The sequence below is a fragment of the Bombus pyrosoma genome, linkage group LG13, assembly GCF_014825855.1.
Source record: "Bombus pyrosoma isolate SC7728 linkage group LG13, ASM1482585v1, whole genome shotgun sequence".
NCBI lineage: Eukaryota > Metazoa > Arthropoda > Insecta > Hymenoptera > Apidae > Bombus > Bombus pyrosoma.
The window spans coordinates 7,750,404-7,767,283 of NC_057782.1; the positions used below are offsets into that span (position 1 = coordinate 7,750,404).

General features: G+C 43.3%; 2 protein-coding genes across 3 annotated transcripts in view; both read right to left on the bottom strand.

The window, feature by feature from the left end:
- LOC122574305 (transmembrane protein 132C) overlaps positions 1–16,880 on the bottom strand; it is an 80,074-nt gene that overhangs the window by 22,222 nt on the left and 40,972 nt on the right. For both annotated transcript variants that reach the window (XM_043741741.1, XM_043741742.1), the window contains exon 2: positions 5,777–6,890. In XM_043741741.1, the coding sequence (XP_043597676.1) occupies positions 5,777–6,890 (1,114 nt within the window). The remainder of the gene's footprint in view (positions 1–5,776; positions 6,891–16,880) is intronic.
- On the bottom strand, positions 6,897–10,854 carry LOC122574308 (phospholipase A2). Its single transcript, XM_043741747.1, has 4 exons — positions 9,636–10,854; positions 9,140–9,299; positions 8,063–8,221; positions 6,897–7,600 (listed from the first exon to the last, which is right to left on the bottom strand). The coding sequence occupies exons 1-4, from the start codon at positions 9,970–9,972 to the stop codon at positions 7,522–7,524; spliced, it is 735 nt and encodes a 244-aa protein (XP_043597682.1). The 5' UTR covers positions 9,973–10,854; the 3' UTR covers positions 6,897–7,521.

Below are 16,880 nucleotides of genomic sequence, written 5' to 3' on the forward strand. Positions count from 1 at the left end.
CGTGTTCAGCCGAGCCGCAGAAATGTGGAGATCGTTCATCCGGCGTGGCGGTCGTCGCGTCGCAGTTTGCCGGCCAAGATTGCAATTTTAAACGATCGGCTCCGAGGAGACTGGCTCACGCGTTACGAGGCGCAATATCGAGACGTTGATAATGAGAAATCTACGCACTGCGTCGACAGCGGGCGTAATTAAAACGTCCTGAAAATGGTTTATGCGGATTAATGGCAGTGGCAGTGAGCCGGCCCACTAATGCGTTTTAATTAGAAGAGCGGCGTGTTACACGCGAATCTCGTGCCCCTCCACCTAATCCTCTTCGTAAAAAATAATTAATCCACGTCGTAATTAAACGCGACCACGGTCATCAAAGGGAAGCGTACTCTCTCGTACAAGTACAAGCATCGAGATGAGAATCTTTGTCGCGACTAGCGTGTTTTTTAATCGAGTACAATGATACGACATACGTGATATAATGAGCCGAGAAACAAAAAATTATACAATATCTTGTGACTACAATCTCGTACGCTTTGTGTTATCATTCGCAGAAGATACTCGCGATCTAGAAGCCAATTGTTTCTTTTTTATCAAACCTCTCTCTTATGAATCACATTATCGGTATAAGCGGCTCTGCGTTCAAGATTCATTAATACGTCTTCGAGCATATCAGTAGCATGACGGTTGCTATTTGCGATACGATATTTCATTGTAACGATTTCATTGTATAGATATGCGTATATCTCGAGTTGCATATTACCTCGAAGTTGCAGATGATACACTTGCAGAGCTGCAACTTCTTGCGAACTCCGGTTCTGCTGGTAGAATAACGCGTCTAAACTCATGACAAATAATTTGACACAAAGCGTCTTAATGTTTCGACTCGTAAAGCGACTTATACACCACAACGTTTAGAGTTACGAGGATTCGAATATACTGTATATCATATCCTTTTACGCTATTCGCATACCTACATCCGTACGTGCATCTAGCTAAAAGGATTACTACTCGTAAATGAATAAGTAAGTTAATTTGCAGTTCGCGTGGCGACGGAACGACTCGTTTAAACATTTACAGGCGAGTATCCGTAAACGAAGTTAGGAAGAAAGAAGAGGAAGGTAAGGCAGGAGAGCAATATCGAACGTGGCAAATGTCGAGACGACTCGATCGGTAGCTCCGTCACGAAACGGAAAAAAGCTCGTCGTTCGCGGCCACTCGAAAGGACATTTGCCTGGCGTCGCGACGCCGGCTTGGCTACGTTCTAGCCGAGTCTTCGCTCCCGAGAATTCACGCTCCAGTTACGTGACCGGGTCACGAGGTCGGTGTTACGGGGAAGTTACGATGCGCGAGGATAGCTGCCGTCTATCCGACGCCACGTCGGATAAATATCAATGCACTCCTCTCTTCCCAACCGATTCGCCTTCGCGCCACCAATGGTATAGCGGGTCGCGTTGTTCGCGGTTCGTTTGCGGAGGCTTCGTTCGCCGCGCGAGAAACGAGAACTCGATTGGCGCCGTGAGTTTTTCTTAGCCCGAAGGCTACGGCAGGAAAATCTGATAAGTCACATTGTTCGATTCTTACGAGCAAGTTTAACAATTCGAAACTAAAACTGTGCTTCTATTTGACTTTACACCTAAACGGATATATTCTACCTCTTTGGTTTGATTTTGATTAGATGGAAGATAGAAAGATATCAGCAGATCGCACGCCCTCACGGTTACAGTGACTGCGAGAAATATCGATGGATATTCTTATTTTTCAAAGGAACGTTATTTTTATCAGCCGCTACGTTCCACGTTCAGTGGCGATACGACAAAATTTGATCGAATACCTTCGACTTTGTTTTCGTACGTAGCATCGTCGCAACATCGGTAGCGCTGTAACTTATGCGGAACATTTTGCGTACATACGTATGTTTTTCTGTTGAAATCCTCGCCCTCGAGGTATCCCATAGGCGGAAAAAGAAATTCAAAAACATATTATCCCCGTGGAAACGGGGACGCGAGAGATAGGGAATTTTTGCGAGTTCGACGAAACGCAACGAAGGGAATTTTACGTGGTCGCGTGTTTCTCGTTTTGCTGTTTCTCCGACGGGTGAAAATGCGCAGCTACATTTCCAACGTTTGTTCTACGTCGTTGTTCTCCGCTTTGGGGTCAGGTAATATCCTTGCTGTTTTTTCTTTTTTGTAGCACGCGAGCAGAACTGTAATTGGAACGAATCGTTCTTCCTACGGTGCTCTAATGTTCGCGCGTTACCTTTATAGTTTCGATATACGCGGCGGAAAACGCAACCGTTTGCAGCGTCCGAGGCGCAACGAAATCGATACGTGCGACCGGTGTGCACGACGTGGACAATCGCGAGCGTGAATTATCGAGAGACCGTCTCTCCGATACAAAATAGAATGTAGCGGCGCTACGATTCCGGTCAAGGGACAAAGCGCTCGTTAATTCGATAGACGATGCAAAACAAGCGGTAGATTCGATTTGTGTGCCTGCCGACCGAGTAGATAAGTCTTCCGCTTCGGCCCCGTTCTCGTACTAGCGTACATCAACGCTGCGGAGATCGATAGAGAGTTTTCAGCTTGGCCAAGGGGAACGAGAACAGCAGCTCGTCTTTTTTCAAATCGAATTACACCTGGTCGAGGTCGATTATTCGAAGCAAACGAACCGTCCGAGTTAATTAAGTTAACCTCGTGTCGGCTGGAAATTAGGGTTACGAAAGGTTGCGGCAGGTTAGTCGCGATATTCACGCGCGAGAGAAAAGGCTAATCGTCCCTGACAAGAGAAGGGTAAACGCGCTAGTCACCGGTAGGGAGAGAACGAGAATTGGCCGGCTTTTGAAAAGGAACATCCACGCAAAAAGGGAACAGTGGTGAGCTTAGTTTGCCCTCGACGCGATACCAACCCCCTGTTCGGCACGCCGAATGACAGCAAGCGTTTCGTCCATGCAATTACAAGTCCGAATCAAGTTATTTCCGCGGGGCCATCGACTGGCATTTACATACAAATCGGCGACGTGCAAAACGGCTGGTATCGGGACGATCTCGACAGGCGAGGGAAGCTTGCCGGATCGCGTTGACGAACGACCGGTGTCGGGCAACGGCCACAATTTATTCAATGACTGGTACGGCTGGCGATCGATCCCGTAACGAAACGACGCGACGTCCCGGCCGATTGCGCAACCGGTACATCGCGAGGAACGTTCGCTCGATTAAGCATCAACGTGTCACCGATAATTCGGCCGATAATTATGATCGAAACCGAGAGACGGCCGGTTGGATACGGTTTCGTAGCACGTACACGATATTTTCCAGAGAACCACGGGATTTGGCCAATATCGCGGTCGCAACAGCTGTAAACGCGTAGCCGCAAGCGGGCGCCGATTATATAAAATTCCTGGCTGACGTTGGAAGCCGATATCGTGAAAATAAAAGCAGGATTCCTCGAGAAAGTGTCGAGGCCACGGTACATAAAATAAATCGACGTTTTTCAGATAAGACTCGAGGACACGAGCACAAATTCTTTTATCACGCGAGATAAGGACGCGTGTGCAAACTCCTTCCGTAATCGAATTTCTAAGCGAGTGAAGATAGCGCTCTTGATTTCTCGTTAAAGGGATAGGCTTAATCCCAATCAGAGCGCGAATCGTCTTGCCGTAACTAATTTCGCACCAGACTATTTCTCGATACGATCTAATTTCTATTCTCGCGTATCGATCGAAACGCGTTTCATTTTAATGCGCCCGGGGTTTTCTTTTAGTAACCTTTTAGCGAGAGAGAAAAGAGAGAGAGAGAGAGAGAGAGAGATTGAAAACGAAAAAATTGCCTGCGGGAAATTGATTCGATCTAAGCGATGGATTTCCACGAAAGCACAGCTCTTGAAAATCTAGACTTTCCTGAACGTACATGCACGCGAATCCGGCTTAAGAAGCGTCGTTTCGCGTGTACAATACGAAACCCCTTTTCCATCTGCTTTAACAGAAGGCGCGACTGTTTCTTGTATTCATAGAATCAGGTCCATGGACTGGCTGGTCCATGAATCTAACCAGGCTTTTTCAACGAGTCAGCTTCGATAGCAATTATCAAGCAACGATGTCGAGTTAGAAAAGGGGTCACGATAGAATCGTTGAAAGAGCCTGATTGCCGTGGTGCAGCTCGCGAATCGCTTATGCGAGCACGAACGAAACGTCGGTGACAAGGAGCAGGAAACTGTTGGAGAGTTTACTAACAATGGAAAAGTTGTAACTTTACGTGAGGTGCTTGACAATTCGTCCAATTAGAAAATTCCTGTTCCTCCTCTCCGTTCCGGATCTTTTTTCCATGCCACTCCCGCTACTCTCCCGAGGGGTGCATTAAGACGGTTTCGCTCGCGTGGACGAAAAACGAACGAACGAGCGAGCGAAATAAATTTCAGGAGCTCGCAGAATCTTTGTCGTATCTCATCGGTGTATTTTCCGAGCGACGCTGCGTGCAGGAAAACGAAAAATCGAATGGAAGTTGGCAAGTATGTTCGAACAACGATTATCCTGAACTTGAAACGAATGGGACGAAGCGAAAAAGCCCTGCGAACGCTCGTCTCTACGCGCGATCTCGAGCTGCTCGTTTCGTCTGGCAAGTTTCCCTGTTGCGAAAACGTGCTTCGTCTTTTTCGTAATTACTTTTCCAACGGCTGGTAATTACGTACAAAAGAAACGCAACGAATTCGAACAGCTCCGCCGTTATCGCTAATTCGCTATTATGTAACTAACTTCCCGATGGAACGGGTAACCGCGTCTCTGGCCGCGGGATTCAACGTTTAAAATATTTTTAACCGCTTCACGATGTAATGCAGTTTCATCGCGATTCGCAGTAATCCACCTGATATAGAGGAAACTCTCGCGCTACAGAATAATACAGTTCTGCGTTCCGTATTCCACGGTCGTATTGTTCGTTAAATTTTTCCTAATTTTCTGAAGCGTTAAATGTATATTTTTTACACATTATTTTATACGCGTGTTTTATTTCCTTCTATCAAGTTCCATTTATAACGTAAGTCGCTTTTTTCAAATTTGGATTTCGCCAGCCCACTCTTAGCGCCAATTTTGGCGAAGTTAATGAATGAAACACCACCTTCCCCATCGCGTACGACCCCCCGCTATTCGATTAGAATCGCTTCAATACGTTTCATTTTTTCAGCAAATTTGGGAGACGCGATCACGTTGTACTAATAAAATTCATTGAATAAGCTAAGGTGTTGGACATATAACTTCGCGTTCTCATTATTTTGCTAAATATTCAGAATCTTTATCTTCAAATCGGTTAATGCAATGGTGAGGCAGGAATATGCACATGCCAGACATTTTCGACGACGTTCATATCGGGTAAATTGTTTGAGAATATTTCGATGGATATTCCTCGAAACAATGCAGGCAAAACGTTGCTACGTATACTACGTTCTTTCACCATCCACGTAATTAACGCCAGTAATTTGCACAACTAAAAACAGTTCGCCCTTTGTCCGACCTAATATTAGGTCGTCCGAAAAGTTTCTTTCGTTTTATATTATTTTATCGAATTACGTATGAACCATTTTGCTCAATCAAGATGAAGATCACAATGTTCGGCAGATTAGGTTTCATGTTCGTACAAAGATGCGTCTGTGAAAGAAGGACACTTTTTGGACAACCTAATACGCTGCTCGGACGATTAAAGAATCGTTTCCCGCGTCAAAAGCGCAATTTCTGCGTGTGGTCCTAATCAAATCGACGACTCTTCGTGTCGAGACTAGCAAAGAGACGGTCTCTCACCTGAGATACACAGCGATCACGATCGGTGGCCTTTCCTGTCTCGGATCGGTAACCTTGGACGGATGCAGGAACGCTGGAACGTGTAACCGAGACCTCGGATAAAGGGGCCCGTGGGGCACCAGGAGTGTCAGCGAATCGTCGGCCTTGAGCTCCTTGTAATCGGCCCGGTTCGGAGCCAGAGGTACCTGACCCAATGGCGTGACGGGCTGAATCTGAACTCTGGGTCTGCAGAAGCCAGCCCCGTTGTCAGGCGAGCCAGCCTCCTCTGCTCGTGGCTCGAGCACGGAGTAAGCTACCTGCACGAGCCTGGGCAGGCTCTTGGCGACCTTGACCCGGCCAGAAGCGTCCGGAGGAGGTAACGGTGCCCACCAATCGGCTGGTATGGTGATCTGCGCCAAACAGACTCCGTTCTCTCCATCGGGGCTGCACGCTGCCGTTAGCGCGGAAGCGGACGAAGAACTAGAGGAAGAGGAAGAAGAGGAGTACGAGGAGGAAGAGGAAGAGGAAGAGGAAGAGGAGGAAGAAGAAGACGAGGAAGAGGAATAGGGTCTGCCATTGTTGTTCCTGTTGGCAGTGCTCCTCGATGGAGCGGCCAAGCTCGCGTGCAGGACCACACAGACTCTTTGATGTCGTGCGAGAAGCAACTGACGCCTTCCGCCTGCCTCGCTTCCGGCGTGAAAGAGCACTCTTAACACGGGCGAGTCACGAGGCACGCTGTTCCCAACCAGATGAGCGGACATGTCCAGATGACGCGCACCTAACTCCTGCGCGTCCAGAATCGTCGCCGCTGTTAGGTTTCGCCTAGTTTCCGGGCCTGGTAACGCGTCCAACGGATCTGGAACTATGTAGCGAGCCGGTACGGTCTGTTTCGTGCTAAATGGCCCATAGGTCGCCCGAACGGACACCGGCTCGCTCGTCTGAAACACCGTGAATTTGTCTCTCGAGAGTACGGAGCCTGGCGGTGGAGACAGAACCCCGTTAGATAAGGTGCCCGTCGATGGAGATATCGACGAGATAGAATCCCCTCGGACAGGATAGTATTGCCTCGGTATGTGCTTCAAGAAAAATCCCCCATCCTTGTTCTCGAAGTGAACCTCCACCGAGGCAGCCACGTCTGAAACCAAATAATAATTTAAATTGGTAACGACGAATGGATAAGAGTTAGGAACGGGGACAGGCTTGCGGTTAACACGACCGCGGATAAATGTTTGGCAGAGAGAAAATATGCTGCGAGAAGAGCTACATTGGTTCAGAGATCGAAAGACAACCACTCGATCGAGCACTTGCAAACTTTGCGAAGCACTTCGCGTATGGAAGGTTCAAGTTATCTATAGCTACATACAGGTTACTATTTCTAATTAAACTCGTATCTAAACTATCTTCTTCTGTTCTTTATTGTTGCGTTTTTTAATAAGTTCCAGAATCATAGACGCAGAGTTGAAATATTCATGATTTAACTTTGAAAATATAGCGCATTATTATTAAATATATCGCATCTCGCTTCGTCTCTCTTCTTCTGTTCCGATGTAATTTTCATTCTTTTTTTTACAACCCTTTTCCTCCGTACGAGAGGTACGCGCGTAAAAGGAATTCAACTTTTTCACCATGTCGTAAGTTTTATAGGGTGGGATATTTATTTTTATGCAGCCAATTTGCAGCTTTATTACAAGTTTAGGTACAATATCGTTACAATATAATATTTTTGAAGATATTCGATGTCGTTCTTAAGGTTTGTTACATTTTCCTTAGTACTCAAGTACGTCGAACCACTGGTACTTCTTCGGAGCATTTTTATCGAACTCGTACTCCTTACAACGTCTTAAGCTGTAATTGTAAGAAGATCCTCTTTAAAATCGGGAGAGATCATTGCAAGAAAGTTAAAATTACTCCGGTCGAAATTTCTGCGCGATTATTTCTTCGATAGACGAATACTTGCGACAGATCTGCGAGGCTGCGTCGCGCGTAATAAATTCTTCTGTGACAAGCTGAGTATCAAGTTTCACGATAAAGCAAATGAAATTTTAGAAATTAATTCTACAAATCATAAGTTGCTTCATTACCCTATCTGATTCGAAATTGTAAAATTCCAAAAAGCAAATCGCTAACGTGGAAATTGTAACTTCTTCATTCGCATATTTTTTTCATCCATTATTTGATGAATTATTGCGCACGAGAATAAAAAGTTATTTTTCCACGATCTGCTCTCTGTTCGCTAACTCTGACTGCTCTTTGTGACAACTCACGAGAGAAAATGATTCGTTTGCGTCGACCAGCAATTACACTTACATGGTGGATTTGACTTTGCATCCAACGATAGGATAATCCAATCGGAAGCATTGCGTTCTTAAAAAGGTGAAATAAGTTCTCCCGACAAGCGCGGCACTAACAGTGTCCCCCGATTTGTGAAGACAATGGCGGAACTCTTCGTCACACTCGCAGCTTAACCTGTTGAAGAAATTTCAAATCCGATCTTTCATTTTCTCATCGTTTTCCCGTATCAACGTTTCACTCTCGTGCCCCTTTGTTTCTCGAAACGTTTACGATCAATCGTTTGTGGTCGAAGCAACGTTTGAAATTAAATTCCAACATGTTCATACACCACAAATTATCTTCACGAGTTGTTTAAAGATTAAACGTATTTTTCTAGCTTTAGAATAAATAATAGCCAATAATTTATACCGCTGCGTATTATGCTCCTACGGTTTGACTAGAAAAGTAAGAAACACCCTGTATATTAAAGCTGAAAAAAATCGAATAAAATTGAACGTCGATAGCAGCTCTACGTAAGATCGCAAAAGAGCGCACGAGTGTAATTTCCCATTTTCCCAGCAGTATCTCGCGAGCGATTGTTCGTTGCACGAATTCGACGGGCAACAGCTTCTGCTACTGACTCGACTAGAGTTCGATATTCACAGCGAGTGATTCACGCGATGTAGAATCTAACTCGGCACGCCTACAAGTCGCGCGCAACGTTACGCCTAATCGAGCGCAATTTCTCATCGAATGCTGGACATTTGGTCGATTCCGGACAAAAATACCGAGTGGGCGTTCACTCGAACCCGATATTACCGCGATCGTTAACACTCTCGGCTGGTTTTATGATAAAGGTCGAATGGACCCGAACGTTGGTTGCCTTCTTTCTAGTTTGAAAACTGATATTCGAGACTTTATCCGCGGCCGGGGAAAATGTGCACGTAGAAAGGGCATCGCTTCGAGGAAGAACTAATTTAAAAACGACCGCCTCAAGACTCGACCTCGCCAGAAAAGAAACATCTCTCTGGTTCAGCACCGATGCCGCGGGCTTCGCGGTAAAAAGAACTGCGGGAAAAGCGTAAAGAATAAGAAGAAAGTTGGAAAAAAAACCTCGTATAATCAGCGGGATTAGTTAATCCGTGTTTAGAGCCGTGAGCCTCGATTAGATCGGGACACATATCGTGAGTTCGGCAGCATGCGTCCGTTTCCTTCCATGCCCCTAATTCGTTCGTTCCATTTGCTGCGTTACCATTTCCGCACCATAATGTTCCTGGTGGAAGGAAATATAAGCTTATATATAGGACATTTTTCTTCGCGAAATTCTGGGGAATTGAAAATGAGGAAAACTACAATAGCGATGTGACGACGTTCATCTATCAGGGCATGGTTACAACGAATGCGTGTTCTGACGGGATTTTCTCCTAACGAACACGAGCACGTCAGAATGATCCGTCACACGATACGTCAGATGATTCGATTCATTAAAAGTATGTAGCCGCTGGCTTTACTCTGTTCGTTCGTCGGTTTGGGTCTCGAACGAAAATGTTTCACTGTGGATGAAACGCTGGAATGTGGAGAAAAAACGCAAGTTCAAATATGCCTTTACCTGGGAATATTACCCTGTCCGATACTTCTGCCATTTCACTGTCAGCAAATGGATAAGCGTCTCTGAACGTAATATGCTGAAATGCGTGGACAGAGACGCGCAGGCAAAGCCAGAGAGTGAAAACGCACAACTCCGGAGTCCGCATGGTACACGTGGAACAGCAGGCGCGAAAAAGAACCAAAGATCGAAAAGGCGGAGGCCTAAATCGGCTCGGAAGAATTGTCGAGGAGCAGGACGAAGAGCGATTTGTTCCGATGGTGCTCAGGGTACAAGCGCACACTTGGCTATTCCTTAGACTTATATGAGAACGCACCCTCTGTTTACGACCTAGTTTCATTGCTTCTAATCGTGGAAATTACGTTTGAGCGACGCGATAATCGACCAACAAAATTTTAAAATGCCGGAAAGCGAGTACGGAAGCGAACGTGTAATGCATCGAGTTTGGACAAATCCTGGAATCACGACAGGAATTTGAAATGGTCCGAAACGTGCATAAATTTAATTGCTACCAGACGTAATTTATGCACGAAGTTAAAAGGTAAACAGCATATGTTGCGTGCGTTTCCTGATAGTTATTATCTTCCCGTTATACATATACAATATATAGGTCATTATTTTCGATTAAAACTCGTGTCTAAACTACGATTTTCCGACTTTTTAATCTTTCAACACATTCGCTCCTGAATATTCGTAATCTAATCTGAAAAGTATATTGCATTATTTAATATATCGTATACAAGTATGAAGAACAAAATACGATTTATTCGTATCCATTATAGTGGCGAATGTGTTCATAATTTTATGTGATATTAACTTTTTATTATCGATTTGTATCTTTAGAGTACACGAATGTATGTTACTCGTCAATAAAATAGCTACAGATATTTTTTATTATATTCTTCAAAATACTTTATCTTATCGTGGGTTTTCTGGAAAACTTTATAACATAATAGATGTTTGCACGCGGCAAGTCTATTTCGTGATAGAATACGCGTTTCAGTCATTTTCTTGAACATTTAAAATATATTATTACGATTAATCATACAGTCGAATATTAATCAAGTTGAATCAAACGAGTAAATTAATATTACTCGTTTCTCACAAAGCGTCATTCGTTTATCGCCAATTTTCGAAAGTCTTGTATCTTCGAATCTATCGGATTATTCTCTTCTTCGATCATTTCGTATTAAAAATACTTCTCTTTAGCTACCAAACGACGTAGTAGATAGGAAGTCAACTATACGTATTTTTCCCACGTGATCTTCGAATATAGATTTATCGTGATCTTCATCGGTTATATCAAATAGATTTTCTTTATTATGCAATCTAGATAAAGCGTTCTTTCTCCATACACGTTTAGCTTGTAACGAATGAAAATGAATTTCGTATATTCCCCGGCGTGATCTTCAAATGTACGTTTATCGCGTTTTTTCGTCCGAGCTCCAAATATTTCAACGTACCTCGAACAGATATTCGCCCGTGTGCAACGTAGGTAGCCAAACAGTCTCGTCAAAATCCATGTGCAACACTTCTGCATACACGTTCAGCTTATATTAAGAGGCTAAATTAGTTTCATAAAATCCGCGCATTTTCCTTCGCGCCTTAATAAATCCTCGATATAGCAGCATGTTTATATTAAAAGCAAGTAATTCTGCGAATTTATAGGCTGCGTTAAATTAACATAGAAACGAACACGGTGAAGCACTTTGAGCCCGCGAATCCAGGAACTCGAAACACCGTTCGATTCGGTCTCGGAAGCACCGACGCTGTCCAGCTTATTACACCAGGGAATTTCTCGTCCCGAGCCGAGATGTTCCGATAAAGATTTGCCGGATAAAAGTTCGAGTGGAAAGTCGTGTAGAAATATCAACGATTTCCCAGATACCGCGTCATTTGCCTAATATAGTATAGCCAGTACGGCATTATAGTATCGGGCCGCTCGAGGCAGCACTCCGTTTCTTCCATAAATCGAAAAATTCGTTTCGCCAGACTGGTCGAGAGACACGGGGCAGTCTCGATAAAGCGTAGTTCGGGAATATTTCCTTCGCTGAAACAAAGTTCGCGTACTTATCCGCGTTCGAAAGTTCACACAGGTAAGCGGGAGAAATTGTAAATCGGCGGGGCGAGGCGTGGCGTGGCTCGTGGCGTGGCGCGGCTGCGCTCGATCCGGACATAAATTTCCGGGGAAATCCTCCACTAAGCGCCAGGTGCCCGCACACCCTCTCGCGTAAAATGGAGGAAAACGCGCGGAAAGCCGAGACCAATTCAACTCTGCTCGCTTATCTTTTGCGCTACTCGCTCGTTGCCGTGTGCTTCTCCCGTTTCCATGTAATTTCCTTCTTTTTTTTTTTACCATTCTTCCCCTCCGTACGAGAGCTACGCGCGCGAAAGAAACTCGTTTATCTCGCTCGTCAACGTTTCCGCCATGTCGTACGTCCGATAGGGTGCGACATTTATTTTCATGCAACTGTTTCATGCGCCTTTATTACAAGTTTAAGATAGAATATCGATCTTCTCGAAGATACTCGATATCGTCCTTATGATTTGTCGAAGTATCGTTAGTATTCAGGTAAATCGGGCCACTGGTACTTTTCCGGAGTAACTGTAATTGTAAGAAGCTGCCCCCTAAAGTCGTAGGAGATCATTGCAAGAAAGTTTTCATGAAAATTACTTGGGTCGAAATTTCTGCGCGATTATTTCTTTGACAGACGAATACTTGCGACAGATCTACGACGCTGTGTCACGCGTAATAAATTCTTCTGTGACAAGTTCAGTATCAAGTTTGATGATAAAGCAAATGAAATTTTAGAAATTAATTCTACAAATTGCAAGTTATTTCCATGTTTTATTCGAAATTGTACAATTCCCAGGAATAAATCAGCGACATAGAAATTGTAACTCTTTAATTCACTGATTTTACTATTTGACAAATTATTGTACGAGAGAACAAACAGTTATTTTCTCATGGTTTTCTCTCTATTCGCTAATCTTTCGTGCTGTCTGTGAGAACACGAGAAAAGATCGTTCGTCTGCATCGAACGATAATTACACTTACATCAAGGATTCTGGTTTTACACAGCACGATAGGATAATCCGGTCGGAAGCATTTCGTTAACACGAAAGTGAAATACGTTTCTGCTACTAGCTTGACACTAATTGTTTCCCGCGAATTGTGAAGACAACGGCGAAACTCTTCGTCACAGTCGCAACTTAACCCGTTGTACAAGTGTCCAATCCTATTTTCCATTTACTTATCTTTCTATATCAACTGTTCATCGTTCCGCGTTGCTATTGAAACGTCCGCGATTAACCACTTGCATTCGAAGGGACATTTAAAATTTAATTTCAATTAGTTCACAGTCGAATGAACCAATTTTAAAAGTTGTTTAAAATTTTAATGCACCCCTATATCTTCAGCGTAAATAATAGACATTTCGTACTGCTGTGTATTATATTTCTATGATTTGACTAGAAAAGTAAGGAACGCTTTGTACGTTGAAATTGAAAAGAACGAAACAAATGAAATAGAACGTCCATAGTATTTCTGCATAAGATTGCAAAGGGTTGCCTGAGACAGAGTATGATCTCCCATTTTCCTGGAAGAATCTCGCAAGAAACTGATCGCCGTACTAATTCGACGGGCAACAAAGAGTTTCTGATTCTGACTTGGCTAGAGTACGACATTCACAGCGAATGATTCACGCGACGTAGCATCCGACTAGGCACGCCTACAAATCGCGCGCAGCGTTACGCCTAAACGCTTAATTTCTCATTCAATACTGGACATTCGGTCGATTCCGGACAAAAATTCCGTGTGGGCGTTCACGCGAACTCGGTATTACCGCGATCGTTAACATTCGCCTGCTTCTATGATAAGAGTTGAATCGTTGAACGACGCGGACGTTGGTTGCGTATGATTTGCAAACCGACGTTACAGTCTTCCTCTGTCATCTACTCTGGGAAAATCGTGCATTCCTTGCGAAAAAGAACTATCGCTCCGCTATTCCGAGGAAGAAGAACTAATTCAAAGCGGTTGCCTGAAGATGCGTTCGCGCAAAGAAAGAAACGCCTCTCTGATTCAGCACCGATGCCGCGAGCATCGCGGTAAAAAGAAGTTTGAGAAAAGCGTGGAGGATGAAGAACAAAGTTGGAAAGAAGCTGGTATAATCGGTAGAATTATGCAATACGTGTTTAGTGCCACGATTAGATCGGTACACGGATCGTGAGTTCGGCAGCGTGTGTCCGTTTCATTCTCTTGCATCCTCGTTTTCTAGGTTGATTTATTGCCGTATCCGCAACATAATGTTCCTGGCGGAAGGAAATATAAGAACACGAAGCAGCGAATAGCTTCCTTCACGAAATTCTCAAGAGACGGAAATGATGAAAACTATCGTAGCGATGTGACGCTGTTCTTCTTCTATCGGGACATGATTACAGTGAATGCGTGTTCCGATGGGATGTTGTTCTAACGAACGCGAATACGTCGGGACGATCCGTTGAATTTGTCAAATGTGTGTAAGGGCTTTACTGGTTTTGCTTTGTTCGTTCGTCGGTTTCGATGACCGTCTTGGACGAAAATGATCTTTCACGGTGGATGCAAAGTCCGCGATGCACTTTCATAGCGTAAAGTCCAAATTTGCCTCGTACGTAGGAATATTATCCTCTCCGATGGTTTTATCGCTTCATTGTCAGCAAATCTCTGAACATAACACGCTGATGTGTGTGAAGAGAGATGTGGAAGGAGAGCCAGAGAGCGAGAACACGCGACAATTCCAGGATCCGCATGGTACACGTTGAACGGCAGGCGGAAAAAGAGGCGAAAATAAAGAAGATGGAGGTTCAAAGACTGGGAAAATGCCGAAAAGCAGAGCTAAATGCGGTTCCTTCCGACGATGAACACGGTATAAGTGCACGCTTGGCTATTGCTTAGGCTTATATAAGGAAATATTTCCCATTTACGAGCCAGTTTCAGCGCCACTGATCGTGCAAATTACGTTCGGTCGATGCGATAATTTGCCAATAAAATTTGAAAACGTCGAGAAATAAGTAGGAAAGCGGACGTGCGATGAAACAAATTTGAAACGAATGATCGAATCACGACAGGAATGTGGAATGGCACGAAACGTGCATAAATTTATCTACAAGTTAAAACAACATGTGTTACGTGCGTTTCGTGATGGTTATTATTTCGGTAATACACATAGAATAATTAGTACATTATTTTCGATTAACCTCGTGCGTAAACTACAGCCTCCCGTTTTTCCTTTTTTTTTCTTTTTCGTTTTTTGGCACTTTCGTTTCCCGCGTCATATTAAACAGAATATTCGTATTCTGATCTAAAAAGTACATCGTATTATTAAATATATTGTACATAAGTACAAGAAACAAAATACGATCTGTTTCCATCGATGATAATAGCGAATGCGTTCATGATTTTTTATTATCCATTTATACCTTTAACGTGCGCGAGTACAAATTGCTCGATAATAAAACACCTACAGATATCTCTTATAATATTATTAAAAATACTTTTACGAACATCCAAAATAGCCAAACAGTCTCGTGAAAATCCATGCGCAGTACTTCTGCACCCACTCTCTGCTTATATAAAAGCTTCGCCGCCCGCGTAAACTTATTAGTAACTTTAATCAGCAACCGGTGTCTTTTTTGGTAAAAAATTCCAAGTTCGTATAGTTTACGCAAAAGGTCGACTTCCGTACGATACTAACGTGGTATCATCAAACGCTAACACTTGACGACACGTTGTTGCCACCGGAGCCAAAGTTAAGAGCGAAAATTAGTTTCGTGCGATCCGGGCATTTCTCTTATCGTCTTAATAAATCCTCGATCTGGCGAGATATTAGGAAGAAATTATTCCGTGAATTTAGAAGGTTGTATCAACGTTTTATTTAGCCTGTGAATATCTGCGTCATATCGTAATTTTGATAGGGCGTGACATTTGTATCTTTATGCAGCTATTTTGCAACTTTGTTACAAGTTGAGTTGTACAATATTTTTGAACATGCTCGATGTCGTTTGTGCATCGTCCTTAAGATTAGTATTCAAGTAAATCGAACCACCGATACTTTTTCTGACCTTTCGTATCGAGCTGGTACTGCTCACAGCGTCTCGAACTGCAATTGCAAGAAGATTCTCTTTGAGGCGACTGTAGTTTGTATTTCTGCGCGATTATTTCCTTGCTAGACGAACATGTATTGTATTTCTGATAGATCAGCGAGACTGTGTGATACGGGCGTGCTTTGTTTCATGTATATTTCATAATCCAATCCATTGGACTGTACGAGGAAATATACTCGGATCGGGTGTTCTTGCGGCGATTTCTGAGCATTTCTGTATACGTTATTCTGTATACTAGACAGTATACCATTCACACGTTGCAATATATTGTTCTAAATTTGTACATAGGTGCTCGTTACATAACTAGAATCTCTTGCACGATTGGATTAAACTATGTATCTGTATTAGTAAAATGTTGCACGTCACAAATTACGAATTTATTAGCATTAATAAATGCTTGTGCGACAGTAACGAGGTCGACGATAAAATAGTTTTAAAAATAAAATCTACAAGTTGCCCTCATTGCCCTTATATTTGATTTGAAATTGCACGATTCAGCATGAGATCAATAATATATAAATTGCAACTCTGTCTTTCTGTTCCATTGATTTTACTATTTCATAAATTGTCGTGCAAGAGAATGAAAAGTTATTTTGTCATGCTCTGCTCTTTGTTCGCTGAAATTCACGAGAAAAAGATCATTCGTCCGTATCGAACGGTGATTACACTTACAAGCCAGGATCTTCTTATGCAGTCCACGATAGGATAATCCACTCGGAAGCATTGCGTTCTTAATAGGGTGAAATAGCCGAATCCTACTAACCCGGCATTTATTTTATCTTTCGATTTTTTAAAACATTGACGGAACTTTTCGTCGCAGTCGCAACTTAACATGTTGAAGAAATATGCAAATCGTCTGTTATCTTCGTCTGCTGATGCTTATCGAAACGTTTACAGTTAACCACTTGCAGTCGAAGGAACATTTGAAATGTAACTCCAACTAGTTCATAGCTATTTCTAAAAGTCGTTAAAAATTTTAATGTATTTTCATATCTATCGCATAAGTAGTAGTAGGAACCTTATGATCCTACGTATTATGGCACCCACGATTCGGTTAGAAAAGTAAGAAACTTACTTAAACGGTATAGTACGTCGGCAAGATGAAAG